Source organism: Maylandia zebra, linkage group LG1, assembly GCF_041146795.1.
Source record: "Maylandia zebra isolate NMK-2024a linkage group LG1, Mzebra_GT3a, whole genome shotgun sequence".
NCBI lineage: Eukaryota > Metazoa > Chordata > Actinopteri > Cichliformes > Cichlidae > Maylandia > Maylandia zebra.
The window spans coordinates 9,959,240-9,974,274 of NC_135167.1; the positions used below are offsets into that span (position 1 = coordinate 9,959,240).

At 40.6% G+C, this 15,035-nt stretch overlaps 1 protein-coding gene across 2 annotated transcripts in view; it reads left to right on the top strand.

The window, feature by feature from the left end:
• Positions 1-15,035, top strand: part of fto (FTO alpha-ketoglutarate dependent dioxygenase) — a 114,194-nt gene that overhangs the window by 40,601 nt on the left and 58,558 nt on the right. For both annotated transcript variants that reach the window (XM_076876864.1, XM_004539676.5), the window contains exon 8: positions 11,734-11,858. In XM_076876864.1, coding sequence (XP_076732979.1) covers positions 11,734-11,858 — 125 coding nt within the window. The remainder of the gene's footprint in view (positions 1-11,733; positions 11,859-15,035) is intronic.

The following is a 15,035-nucleotide window of genomic DNA, read 5'->3' on the forward strand; positions in this document are numbered from 1 at the left end:
TTAATCCCCTCTCCACTTATTTGATGGCTTTGTAAAACATTATAAATGTTATGGTTTCTGTTGTGCGTTACGCCGTAAATAATTTTAGGGAGCAATTTTTTTGTAATGCATTATTTGGAGAGCTTGCCGTGCTGGTCCAGGTGAGAGAAAAAGGCAGTATATTTTAAAAAGCTAGGGGCTAAAGCTGAATCACGTTGCAGATGTTTACCAGCAGTAATTTTTCTCTTTTGCTTGCCGCTTAACTTGCACAGTTAGGCAGAGTTTTATATCCACTTTATATGCACACATGGAACCCAGATTAATTATAAGTGTGAACTAAGCAGTAAACTGCTTAAAGACCATTTTTATTGCTCATTATGAAGCCATTTATTATCTCTTACATTAAATCACACTGGGTTTATGCATCATATTGTTTTGCATTTAAAGCTCCACACTACGTAAATAGGCTTATACTTTTATTATATTCAATTCTGTGCGGTTCTTACGCACAGATAGTGCGTGTCTGCGTGTATGGCTTCAGATTTATTTGTATGTTTCTGTCCGCGTGTCTGTGTGTGTGGGGGGTGCAGTGTGGCCGCAGTGTGTGCGAAGGAAGTAAATGTGCAGCTGCACAGTAGTTTATCCTTCATTGACAGTCAATATGTGCTGTTACCTGGATAGTAGCAGCTGTTTCTCCTTATCGCACAACATAGAGTAGAGGCCTAATCCACACGTTCATAATTGCTTGGCGTTGTTTACCTGCAGCTGTATATAAGCTTGCTTGCTTTGCCCTATTTAAAATGGAGCTGTATAAAAAAGAAATTACTCAGAGATTATTGTTATTATTCATTTAAAGAGGAAATATATGGCTGATAATACATTTTACATCATGCAGCAGCTTGTGTTTGGAAATATAAAATGAAAAGAAGCAGGAAGACACACATGGAGAGAGTGAGGAAAAAGAGTGGGGAGAAATGTAGCGGTGGAAAGGTATTTTGCAATTCTCTTTGAAGTCCCTATTCAACAGGGTAAGCTGAATTTTCGGCAGTGCCTGATAGTGTTTCTGCGTAAATGCTTAAACCCCTTTAGAGAATTTTCATGGGCAGATACGCGGTGGCTTGAAGGGAGCGTTTATGTTACCTGGAGCCAATGCAGCCCGCAGCTTTGTACCTAAAGATGTACAGTAGTATTGAATGGAATCCCACAGAGGTTTGTCTATGACAGAATCTCGCTGCAGCATCGCTGTAAGCCGAAGCGGGGAAAAAAAGAGCTTTGAACAGGTTTAACCTTGTCAGTCTTTTGCTAGGCTCATACACTCGCATTTATATACTTGAACACAGACACTGAAGGACAAAAAACACTAGGACAGGCATTGATATACACACATACTTAAAAATACGCCGGTGTCCATTTAGAAAAGTTTTTAAAAAGCTTTGTGGTGATATCCGAAATGGCGACTATTGCTACAGTTTTTCATTTTTTATTCCTGAATATATTTCAAAGTTGCTATTATGTAATGCAATATTCAGATATTTTTTTAATGTTATGTAGAAGAATAAAAGTGGCAAACACACAGGTGTGGTAAAATGTCTGCATGGAGCTGCAATCTTGTTGTCAAAGTTCATAGTGTTTCACAACATATTAGTGTGTGACAGCGAACCAAATCTGAATGCAGCTCACTGTTTGATGAATTCCAGTTTAAAGTGATTATGAGTCCTCATTTATATGCGTAATTATTTCCCCAAAATAGGATATAGATAGCTCATTGTAGTCTTCTTGAGGTGGGAAGAGGTGTTGCCCTTTCCTTCATAAAGCTGACCTGAGTAAACTTGCTTCAGGAATGTGGATGACTAAAATTGGAATTTATTACAAGGACTTGTACGTGACAATGTGGAAGCTGCACATGAAACAATGGCTTTTTTTTTTTGGTCATTGTACCGTTGACTGTCAGCAACAGTATTGTGCACGCCCCATCTTTACAATGCGGGGATGGAGAGTTTTATTGACAGCAGTTTGGATAATTTATTTTTGTTTGTCTGTGAATTGTGGTGTTGACAGTGTTTTTACTGTATCAGTGGGCTCTGAAGGCGGCTTGTCTCGTCTTCTTAGAAAACAAATGAGCACTTTACAGAGACTGATCTGCCTTATCCGCTTAGCAGCTCCCTCAATCCCCACATTTATTTATTTACTTATTTATTTACTTTCTTATTCATTTACTTACCTCTGTATGGATTTGGTTTGATTTCTCTCCTTCTACTCATAGCCACCCCCTCCTCTTCCTCTCTTCATCCTTGGCCCTGATCAGCAAGATAAGCCTTCAGAGGAGGGGAGATAACATCCATTAAAGTGGTAAAGAGGAATTATGGGGCAGCACAGATTAATCACTGCTCAGCTTAATCGCATTCTATGCGGACGCTGGGGTTGGCTGCAGGGCCCAGCTTCATGTGTCATACCAACAGAGCGAGAGAGAGGGCGAGGGAGAGATGCAGCGAGGGACTGAGTATTTGTTGAAAAGTGCCTTGATGGGAAAGAAAGTTTAAAAAGATGAAAGAGATTTCAGGGCATCTCACTGAAACCCCCAATCTGTTATAGACATCACTACTAACTAGCACCTGACATAAAATTATTGCACTTTGATCCAGGTGTAATTGTTTACTCTTGCAGGCAATCATGTCAAAATGGTTTAGTAAAAGATATTGGCACAAACACAAGAAAACACTCTGATTTGTAAAAAGCAAAGAAAAAAAATTGTTCAATTTATGTCGTTTTAGGAAAATATTAATCTTTTTGAATATTGAATATATGAAGACAGCTTGTACAATCTTCGCTGCACTCAGAAATAGCAGTATGCATATTGCAATGTGGCGCCGAGCTCTGTAAGCCGCAGAGAACAAAAATAGAGTTCTCATACTCTGAACTTTGTGCACACACTTTTAATAAAATCATTTAAATCTGAGTCTAGATCCTCATCAGGTCATGTGGTTGATATCCTTATTATTGTTTATCTACACGTCAGCTCAAATTCATTTCACATTTATTTGTACAGTCTCTAATCAGAGTCTCGGGGAGCTTTATATCGCCCACACATTGTGAAACAATAAATGAAACCAATTAATGAAAATGAAAACGGCCCACCCCAACTATGGATCCTCAATGTGAACAATGGAAAAAAAATCCCCTAAGACCCTAACTAAGAACAAAAATGGAAACTAAAGTCTTTAGGTTATGACATAGCAGTCTGTTATTTGTTATTATGACACAAAAGCGGGGTCAAAAACTACGGAATTAAGCTGATATACACTGTTCATGCAATAAATTTAAAAAGTTTCAGATAACAGTTTTTTTTTTCATCTCCAAAGCAAGCTTAAATGTAAAGGATCAGAGGTGGTGGAAATTTAATCCATGATCACTTCCTTTGTTTAAGTGCGCAACTACTACAGGAAAATAACAAGTATTTAATACCTTGGTACCTCGCTAATTCTTCAAAATCACTGGAGCAGCCATCATGTTTGGAGCAGCAATCTGGGTTTTAAAATACACAGTCCTGTTTAAAAACAATATGTGTGGAGAGGGTGGAGAGAATGATATGATTCTGGTGGGAAGACGCTGTAAAATTGCCTGATTCGCTTGAAGAAACGCAAAGAAAAGGAGAAAAGATGGGAAAAGATTGTGGATGATAATTGTATAATTTTTTTTTTTTGGGGGGGGAGTGAAGATGGAGGTGGTTTAGGGAAGTGGAACAAGGGGGAAAAATAAGACAGGGTGGTTGTGACTTTTCCTGATATCTGAGGAAGAAAGTTATAAAGGTAAACAGTGAAGTTGGTATCAGGATCTGTGAGTTAAAGTAAATCAGAGAAATGAAAAGCTGATGCTGGAAACTGGAAAAGGCCACGTAAGTCCTGGGAGCATTTTGGGAAGTGCTTTACTGTGCACCTTTCAAAACTGCCATGTTCAGTATGAAGAGGATATCCTAGTAGAGAAAACCTGAGATCTGTGTTTTTGTATTAAACAGCCTAAAAGTGTACTGGTGGTAACAGGTAGCTTTTTTTTAAATGTGATTTAACTATAGATCCTGGTTTACATTCATTGGCCGTCCTCTTAGGTAACACTAATCTTCCACCCTGCTACCTGCTACCCTTGCAGTGCAGATAGAGTGATCTGATGGGTGGTGTTAAATGGGTGAGATGTAGGACAGTGTAATTAAAGCTAGTCCTTTAGTGGGCCCTGCCTCGCTCTGCTGGGAGTGCCCGATATAGCACTCATTAATTCCTATTTGTGTGTAATGAGAGGGTCATGTTGGATGTAATAAATGGCTCTTTTATTTGGGTGAGAGCGGCAGGGTGGCATCTCCTCCCGGCTAACTGTCTCATAAACACCCTTTAGCCACTCTAATCAGCCTCCCTGGGTGAGGAGTAATCACACATACACGCATAACACAATGGGAGGGAAGATATACTAAATATGCAAAAAAAGAAAATTAAGCATGTTTAGAATGTATTTTTTTAAAATGCATATTAGAAGTAATTTTTGCATATTCATTTTCCAAAACGAAAAATAATAGCGCAATTTAAACATTGTAGAAGTTTGGCAGTTTTAAAATGACTTCTTTAGCTATAAATGACCATAGCGATAATCAGAAAAAACACATATTAGATCCAGTCTGTATTTTATTTTTTTTTCCCTTTTCACTGCTGCCAGTTGATGGCAATGCATTTGAAAGAACAGATTGTTTTAAAAAAGTCCTCTGGGGCTGATCAAAAGGTTCAACACACAACATGTGCAATAATGGTTGGCCGCTGATCAGCGAGGGCCACTTTGTTGAAAGATTAAACCAAAAATACAACCAAAAAGCAAACACAAATGTCATAAAAAAGAAGTTTGAACTTGACTGCCTTTTGATATCTGAATACAATGTAAAATAGATTTGCGATTCATGGCAATAATTAGGAACACGATAGGTGCATTTTTAATTCCCTTTACTTAATTAGATGATATCAGTGTAGTCCACAGTTTTTAAGAGCATAGGTGCTTTATTGAACATAAATTGTTGAATGTAAAAGCTCCAACGGTGTCTTTGACTTCCCTGCCAGCTTGAAGTAGACAGAATCTTATAGAGTATGCAAGTCCATAATCTACTTATATGTCGCTGCGCTATGTGTTTGGCATTTACGATTACTGTATCGCCATGTGGTATGTATAGAATTGTGTAAGGCATGTGCAGTACCACTCTTGTGTATATGAATGAAGCAGAATACAGACAGACAGGTTATTTACAGACAGTGATGCAAAAGTGAATTTATTGATTACCCATTACGTTGAAAAACAAAAAACAAAACTGGCATGTGTAAAACTAACTTTCCTTCATGGCTGATACTATACAGACCTAACACTTAAATTGTATTTTATGGCCTATAATTTTGCAGATCTTAATCTGTTCTACTTAAGATACAGTCATTGTTTCACTGTACATCTACCAGTAATTCAAATTTGATGTCAGACTGGACATATAAGAAGCCCTGTCAGGCAGATTCAGAAACTGAAGAATCACTAGTGTTCAGACTTCTCTTACTCAATCAAAACTTTGTTAGCAGAACATTTCAGCCCCTGCAGGCATATCCCCCCTCTCAAACAAAATTCTTCTATGTGAGCATGTTTAGATGGATGGAAATCCTTTTTATTGGTTTAGCATTTTTGAAGACTTGAAGTATGGTGCTGTGTGTAACGCTGTTACTTCAGGGCTTAGAAAGGCTGGCTTTGGCCCCAGTCAGCAAAAAGCTTTTTACTGGCAGGAGAGTGAGGTGCCGATCACAATCTGCTATCTAGCTAGAATCTAGACTCAGCTTTCATATACTGAAAGAGAGAAAGGGGGTTTCAACAGAACAGAAGGTGCTTGAGTGTCACGCTCATCGCAAATATCTCTGTCCAGCTCTGTCTTCATTGTCCTGAATTAGTCAAAGCGCCTCTCAAAGCTTTCTTGTGATGGATGGATTATGCGTTCTAGCCAGGCCGGTGTGCCGTTTTCACAAGTGCGTGTGTAGCCCCTGCCACAGTGTGCTGGAGAGCTCATTCAGACTAAGAACTATGTGGTTTAGCCATTAAGGCCAACTGGACGGACACTCCTTACCATGGGTCAAAGACAAAAGCCTTGCAAAAAAACCCCCAAAAAAACAGGCCGGTGAATTTTTATGTGATATTTGTGGGCCCATTGGGCTACAACTTGACAACAGATTTGCTTTTCTTCTTGCCACCAAAAGAGATCACCACAAAAGCCCGAGAGTTCTGCTTCATTTGACCCTGTGCAAAGCATATGTCCTTCCATCCTGCTTGTATTCTGTCCATAAGATGGACTGCCGTGGGCCCATAGAAAGCATCCCTGCCCACTTGACTGTGTCACAATGCCTTCAAACAAAACCACTTGTCAGGGGTCTTCCCTTTTTGGGACTGTCTCTATTCCCACTCACCCTTTGTCACTTCAGACATGCTACTCTGATGTTTCAGACACATTTTTCTAATGTTTTACACTCCATATAATCTGCTGTGTGTAGCAAACCCCATTTTACTGGCTGCTATAATTGATGGTAGCTGCGACCTTGCAAAGGTCAATCTGGCAGAAAGGCCTAGGTTTCTGTCACCACGGAGATTGCGAGAACACACACACAAAGCGGGAAATATCTTGTTTTATCAAAAAAATAAATCTTGTTAAGGTTTCAATTGAATGTTTTAGAGATCTTGGCATAGAAAATAAATTGCAGTAGTCATAATGTGTACTGTATAGAAAACAAAAGGTGCAATATATCAGTCTTTTTATTGTTATAGGTCTGCAAAAGGATTTAAAATAATTTATTGGGAGTAAATTTAAAGCCTTGAAATCCGCCAGTGTGAATGTTTCAATTGTATAAACTGTTAACCGTTGCTCAGATGATTTAAAAAGACATAAATATACAAAATAAAGATTTCCTTAAATTTTTCTTGAGTGAACATTTTCATAAAGCATTTCTCATTTTATTCACTAGCAACCCTGATCAACAGTGTTGACACCCTTCATTCTTCTCTCTCACTCTCACACAAGCGCGCACGAACACACACACACACACACACACACACACACACACACACACACACACACACACACACACACACACACACACCCTATCAACCAATCTTATGTAATGGAAACTGAGTAAATTTCATTTCAGGTATGCCTCAATTTTGAGCCATCTGTAATCGTGTGATGGTAGGCACAAAGCAAGGAAAAAAAAACATACACACACATACTAACGCACACACACAGTTTTTATGACTTTGAATGTGATGTCACAGGAAAGTGAATGTGGTCTGGGCTTATTTCTTCCTTGGCTAATATAATTTTTCCACCGGTGCAGAGTCCCCTCCAGTGCAAAGTAACTCGCTGGTGGCATGCAGCAAACATACACAGATCCCTTGTCCAGACTGGAGCGAGCCCTACCAGGATCACAGCTCCCCAGTTGTTTACATCTGAGACCAGAAACTATCCATTCCTGTGAGCAAGGTGCTCAATGCCTTTTTCCACCAGCGGTCAAAGTGATATTGGTTTCTTGTATTAGAGTAAGGAGGGAGATGAAAGCAGCTAAGGGTCTGTCATACTCTCATTGCTAGGGCCTATGAAATCAGGTGTCAGAGCAGCTGAACTTAAACTGTCACAAAAGTCCATGGAGTGTCTGGAGATGTGGAGAAAAGGGTTAAATCTTAAAACCTGATATATTTGCTAATGTGTTAACCATGCAACGGGAGTGCTATGCTGGATTTGGTGTGGGAAGGGGACAGTAAAAATTAAACAGCTGAGAGAAAAGGAAGTGTGTGGTTTTGTGTGTGCGTGTGTGTGTGTGTGTGCTTGTGTGAGCCGTTGATGTTAATGCATTTTTTAAAATAACTTGCGTCAAAGTGATGTGAGTGCTTGCAAGAGAAACGGACAATAAAAAAAGAAACACCTTTTTATGAACAAGGGAAGGGGACAATATCTGAAAGAAGACAAATGAGAGAGAACAGAAGAGAACACGTAACATACAGCCGCGAGAAGGAGAAATGTTGGCATATAGCAACATTTATATTATGAATTTTGACTTTAAACTTTCTTGTTGTTGTGTGTGTCTGAAAAGGTAGATCTTTGTCATTTATACAATATTAGTATGTTTCTCAAGTATATTCCCTCGGCACTATTATCACTTGTAAGTCAGTCGTTTTCAGAATTCAAACTAGCAGACCTCTGACTCATTGTCCTGTTGAACAGAAACATTTAGCTTTGCAAGAGTTCCACCACTTTCTGTTAATTATCAACAAAAATAAATTTTTTTCACCCAGCCATACTCTTCCTTTTATCAAATTTAGTGTTATTAATACCTATGGCCAATTTAGAATTGACAATAACCTAGCCTAATCTTGTACCCGGAGAGAACCCGGAATACCAACAGTAGGAACATGCAAACTCCACCAGCCAGGTGTTGGATTCAAACCCAGACCGCACCGCCTTTATTTTTTCATTATTTTCCTAATTTTCACATGGAGTATTCAAATATGAGTCACTCAATAAAAAACCCTTTGAAATGATAGAAATACTATGTAATAGAGACCGGATCTTGTTTAAAGTCCACAGTGATGGCTTAACAGTCACAACCAGTAGGATTACTAGTTATCTCCATTCTTGCCTCCATATGGGCACAGTGAGATGTTGGCAAACAGAAACACTGGGGAGTCTGCTGGCTTTTTGCTGGGCTGTTACACATGCTAGTGGCAAGGAGACCTATGGGGAGGTTGCCAGTATGACAGAGGTGCAGTTAGGCTGGGAGGCACTATTGTGGCAAATTAACACCAGCCACCAGCCAAATTTCTGGAATGTTTAGTGTTACTTGTGAGTTTGTTTACCTCCTTCCTATTTTAGGTATCTAGTCATCATCTAGATGGTGTTCTCGTCTAGAATTCACCTCTGTCTTTTAAACAAGTTAATAAGGGAGCTCATTTTGGAATTGAAGCATTTGTGGCCTGCAGACATGAAAGGTTCCCTAAAAGAGAGTGCCAGTGAGCTTAAGAGTACTTGGAGTACCCGGAAAGTCCTGGGATAAAGTCAGCTAAGGCATTTTCATTGGGTGTTAAGAGTTTCTCTGACATTCTGGTGGTCAGCTAGTAGGTCTGGTTTATGGAGTGCAAACTTTCAGTTGTGCATGCATCTTTTTTTTTTTTTTTTAACCTTCTTGCCTTTCAGCTTCTTAGCTCTTATGTGACCACTCACAGCTCCTCTGTTGCATTATAAAGGATCTAAATCATATTGCTCTATGTGCAGCAACAATCTTCCTATTGTATTATTCTATGTTGAATGAGTGACATGCCCTTATGTGATAGACTAGACAGATGCTTGTTGGTGTTAAGATACAGTCCTGGCTCGAGGTGTTAGTGAGCTGCCCCAGGCTGCCCTCCAGCCAGCCTTCGCTTGGAACACTATCATCACTCTAGCTCTCCACTAACCAAAATATCACCTCAGCTTGGCTGCATGTTTGTTTATCTTCCCCACCTCTGCACAGGCCCGGAAATGTTTATGCCTAACTTTAGTAAAATAGACAGGGTTGAATATGGGGTCTGGGGACCAATGAAAAGAGTACCAAGGAACGTCTTGTCCTCTCATTCACCTTGTAATGTGGCCTGGGTCAGGGGGACATCTGTGGTCAGCGTCAGGTTGAGAGAGGTGTAGACTGAGGACAGCTACTGTCATCGAAGGGTAAATACAAGAAAAGAGGGGGCTGATTAGTCCTAACACAGACCCAGAGATAAAGGACTGTGATCTGGCTGAGTCTGACTGAGGTTGGGCTTGACCAGTAAACAACCAGCAGGGTGTCTAAATGGCCCGGGGATCAGCCTGGGGCTAAACCTGAAGGCCTCTCTCAGCACTGGGTCTTCTAAACACTAGATCATACATGCACAAAGTTATCCGTGCAAACAGACATTCACCGATTTTTGTGGGGAAGAGACTTGCTAACACAGATTTAAATTATAAGAGGGACACCTCTACTCACAAAAATCTACACTGTACTCACAAAAATTTGTAGAGAACAAATAGAAGCTTTCGATACACACTCATAAATATATACACACCCCAACAAAAGCAGAGGTTGTTTAGGTAGTGTTTAGTGGAATTATTGAGTTGGGTGAAAAAAACAAAGATTCACTTGAGTAAAGTGTATGCAACATAATTTAGCATTTTGAAAATGTGGCTACGATAGGCTGGACTTGTCCAGGGTGTACCCTGCCTGTGGCCCTATGAAAGCTCCAACCCCTGGCAGTTGGAAGCAGAAAAGGATGGATGGATGTGCAGTCTTTCCCTGTTATTCATTTTGATCCAAAGTCAGCTTTGGGAAGAGTTGAAGCAAGCTTAGAAGCACCTTAGAGCAAGTTTCAGATCAACTGTGAATCACTTCTCTTCAGCGTTGTGCTACACGGTCAGCATGGCAATGTGATGTCTACCAGCTGAGATGGTGATACAGTCTGAATACACTTTCTGGCACTTTCTTAGCCTGTCACTCATCCCAGGAGGACAGGGTTTGATCCAAACTGAAAGGCACAGTTTCCATAGGGAGTACAGCCGGCCCTGCCTCCTCCTGGTCACCTTAATCTTTGGTGTCTCCTCTGAGTCAGGTATAATCAGTCACACACCACCACATGTTTTGACACCTGTCCTGTGTGCTGTAGAGAAAGTAAGCATATTACTGCTCTCCTTTGGAAACGCACACACAGAGAGACAATCAAACGTATCTTCACATGAATTAAGACAGACAGGTGTATTGTCAGAAAGGGATTAAAAAACAGGGTGAGGGGAAGAAATGAAGGTTCCCTTACATAGTGGGTTTTTTGAAAAGAAGGTTGGATGACTGGGGAAGCGAGTGACTGTTAATGGGAAGAAATGAACGTGCTTGACTGGTGGATGTGACAGGAAGAGACTGTTCTTAACAAGGCGTCAGAGTCAGTCAGAGTTACAGATCCATCACTTCTCAGAGGCTTGGCAAAGGAGGGGGGAGACATTTAAGGATATTCAGAGAGGGAGAGAGTCTGTGAAGGGTAGAGAAGAAGAGGGAGACGGTGAGGGGAAAGAGGGATTTGAGTGTGGCTGACAGCACTGCATTTAATTTGGGCTGCCAGATCCTTTTTCATTTGACTCCTTCTCAACCAGCTTAGAGGCTGCGGAGGACTTGGAGGCGAAGGTTTGCAGGGATGTCTCCGATTATCACTGATGTGCCACGTCACACTTTAAGCCAGCCTGTAATTCATGTTCAACAGGGGGATACTCACACATTACACTGTGCTGTGCAGGACGTGATTAATTGACTCACACTCTAATATTGGGTGTAATTTGCCCATCCTCTGATGTGAAACTGACTTTATACTAGACTTACTGCATGCTGTCATCCTAGGGATGGTATAATTGAGTCTTGGCTCAGAGCTGTGCAATTTCTAAACTAAGGATAGAAGCACAAGCACGCCAGGATTCACTTCAGGTCTTTCTACCCAATTTTGCAAGTTTTCTGTTTAGTATTTAGGGTAGAATTTAATAGAGTAAATCACTGTAGTGGGGTTTAAACAACCACTGTTATTTAAAGCACTTTTTAATGGTGCTTCTCTACCTGTCCACTTTCTACTGAAGTTTTCCCATTTCTACTGGTATTTCACATATTTCCATTCAGTTCTATTTTGAACCGCCTATTTCCACTTCTGCTGCTGTTTTTTTTTATCCAGACTATGCTTTTCCTGGCTGCAGTGGAGGAGGAAGACCAAGCAGAAGAAGGAAGGAGGGAGATGGCAGAGATCCTGCTGTCTGCTTTGACAGACAGACACCAGCAAAGACAGACATGGAGAGACAGGTAACACAATATACCACCAACTTTGTTACTTCCATTGATCTTCAAAAAAAACAAACATCTGTTGATATGTAGTCTATCAGTTATGAGTCCCTATTTTAAATGGAAATGCCATCACACTCCAATAATAACGTTTATTAATTTTCTAAACTGATTTGATCAAATATAAGTAATGCATGCATGTTGCTTTGATTTCCTCAAGATTACACAAACCAAGGCAGAAAGCAAAGATAATATCTCATTTCACCTCATTTCACTTGCAAACCCAGAGCTATTATTATAGCTCGTGTAGTGTTGTTGCAGTAGTAAAATGTGTCAATATCTAGTTCTCAGTTAAGAGATTTATTAACTGTGATCACATCATCAAACAAAATAAAAACGAGTTGCAAAAGGTGACACATCAGGCCTACATTGCTTCAATGTGCATTGATCATTCATTTTCAGTGAATCGGTGTGAATTCCAGAGATATGCAATGGTGTGGTTGGTGTTGGTTTGAGGTCCTCGGGCCTGGCGGTTATCACAGTTATCACAATGACACATGTGTCTTGGATAGGCCCAATCACTTCCTTCCCTCCAGATAAAGAAGGAGAGCACAGGGGTTAGAACGTCGGTTATCCATTCAGATAAAGAAGGGCCTCACACATGCACCAGTGTTGTTTTAGCTGTTAGTTTTAGCCATTTACTCTCTCCGCCAGCACATACACGGACACATACAAACACTACATATACACATGACCACTACATTCACATTTGCTATACTCTTTATTGTCTCTTTCAATAGTTTTGACCTCAGAGTTACATGCGGACAAGAACCCATATGTGAGAATAGACATTTCACTAAACCTTAGTGAAAGCAAAGCGGCAGGAAGATAATTCAAAGGCTACAAATCCATTTTCTTTTGAAAACTTCATGTTAAATTCCTGTTGTGCTTACGCCCTCATATTTCTAAGGCACTCTATTCTTCTGTTCTATGTTTTGCATTGTCCCCTCTAGTTGACCCTTAGATTTGTCCCATCCAGATGAGTCTTGTAAACAGGCTGTTTCCACACACCTTGCTTTGCTGTGTCAACGCCCAGTGCCTCACAACTCTGATGTAGGGCCTGCTCTGATAGTGCATTCCAGCGGCATGTGCTGAAAGCTAGAAACCATCTCGCCACCCCCACCCTCAAGTGAACATCAGAACTGTCCCCTACCATCGCAGTTCTCCCGCACCACCCACAATGTGATGTTACCACCAGCTAACAATGTCTGACCCTACATTTTGCTCAGCCCACCCTAAGATGCTGACAACCAGCATCACTGGCTGGGACAGGAAATGCTCAGCCCTTGCCGGCAGAGCAGACAGACGTTTACTCTATCAGCAGTGAAAGACTGATTAGATTAGTTTTGGTGGAAGGCACATGTCCCACACAATATGTTTGAACTCCAGCTGCTCCTGATACCTCTTCTTCCCCTTACACACATTCTATGTCTATCCCTAAACTACACCACCCTCTCTTACAGAAAAGCCAGGGGTCATGCTGTCAAGTGGCTGTCAACAGATAGCATTTTCACAAAACTAAACACATAGCTATGCGCAATGTTAAGTGGGAAGTACTGGTACTGATAAGCAATTTGATGAGGGTCAGGGATTGTTCGACTTTGTTGAGCATGAAAAAGTTTTAATTTCTTCATGCATACTACTAAGAGGCAAAGTTGTTATTTTGAATTAAAGAAGCACTTTATTACAGAAGACGCAGAGTGAGGGAATTGTAGTGCACTCCAGTCAGATGTATTCAAACCATCATTTATTTTCATAAAAGCATTCACTAAAATAGGACTAAAATTAATTTGCTGATTCATTTTGTTGCTTTTTTATATTTAGCGTTCTAATTAAGTTTCCACACAATATTCAACAGGCAAGCTTTCATCATAACACTGCCTTTTGTTTCCATGGTTTCCATTCAGCATATAATACTTGCAAAAATATAATGGAAAAAGGAACAAAAAAAAGCATGATTGATGACTTTTGCTAGAGGCCCATAAACATAAACAAGCAGCGCTGATTGATTAAGTTTCTCACTGACTTTTGTTTCTAAAACACCAGTTAAAGTAGCATTCTTTGCTGTGGAACTTCGGCCTACCAGCTGCCATTGTCTGCCTGCGAGCCATTTTTAGTACAAGCAAGAAGGAAAGAAAGAGGAATTGGAGCCGGTGACCAGTGGTTCTTCACCATTGACTTATAGGCACTCAGAGTGAGTGATGCCTGCTCTCACCGTGCTAGTGGAAGCAGTCCATTCATTCACTCTGAGCCAACGAAGTTATGAGAGCTTTTTTATTCTTATGAGCTTTTCTGGTAACTGGGTTTTCCTGATGCACATGGTGAATTCTTTGATAGATGCTGCCCTCCATGTCCCTTTGGTAAATGCCCCGTGAGTACCCTGGAAATAGATGGATTATTATATGGGTGGGTGACTGTGCCGCAGCAGAGCAGTTCAGTATGCCACACAGGAAGTGCAGATTGAGGAGCAAGACGCAACCTCTAGGGAGCAGCTCCATTAGGATAGAAAATGGCACATCCCAGTGGCACCAGGAAGGTTTTTGGTTTAACAAAGGTAATGAAGGATCCACACTGGAAGTACATACACAGAAAATTCTTCAGCCTGCAGTCTTCTGCAGTATATTTAGAGAATTGTTTTGTTTTATCTTGCTGTCAATGCTCATTATGCATTTTTAGACGCTGTCTTCAGTCTGTGTGTTTACAGTGTGGCTACTGTTGAATATCCTGGATGAGGTGACCTCATGCTGACCTTGCAAAACCTAGAGGTCACTGCTCTGGGCATTAGAAAAAATAACAACAACAACAACAAAAAGCTTTGTCACAGCCAGCAAGCAAATACTGAAGGGAACAGCTGCGAGTTTTGTACTGACCATGCAAACTGCTGTAGGCTTTGTAAGGTCATTATATGATAATGAAAATCATTACAGAATTACATGGGGGTTTAGGACATGAGAGCAGTAGGGAGGGGAGGGGAGGGCCACATTGGGTTTGATAAATGGACTGTGAAGGTGCCCATCTGGCCCTCTCTATGGCTTTTTCTTCCTGCTCTTTTATCCATTCTTATCCTTTACTACCCCTCTTTCATTCCCCTTCTATGTTCTCCAGTGGGCCAATGTAAAAGCGAGAAGGCCTGAAGTG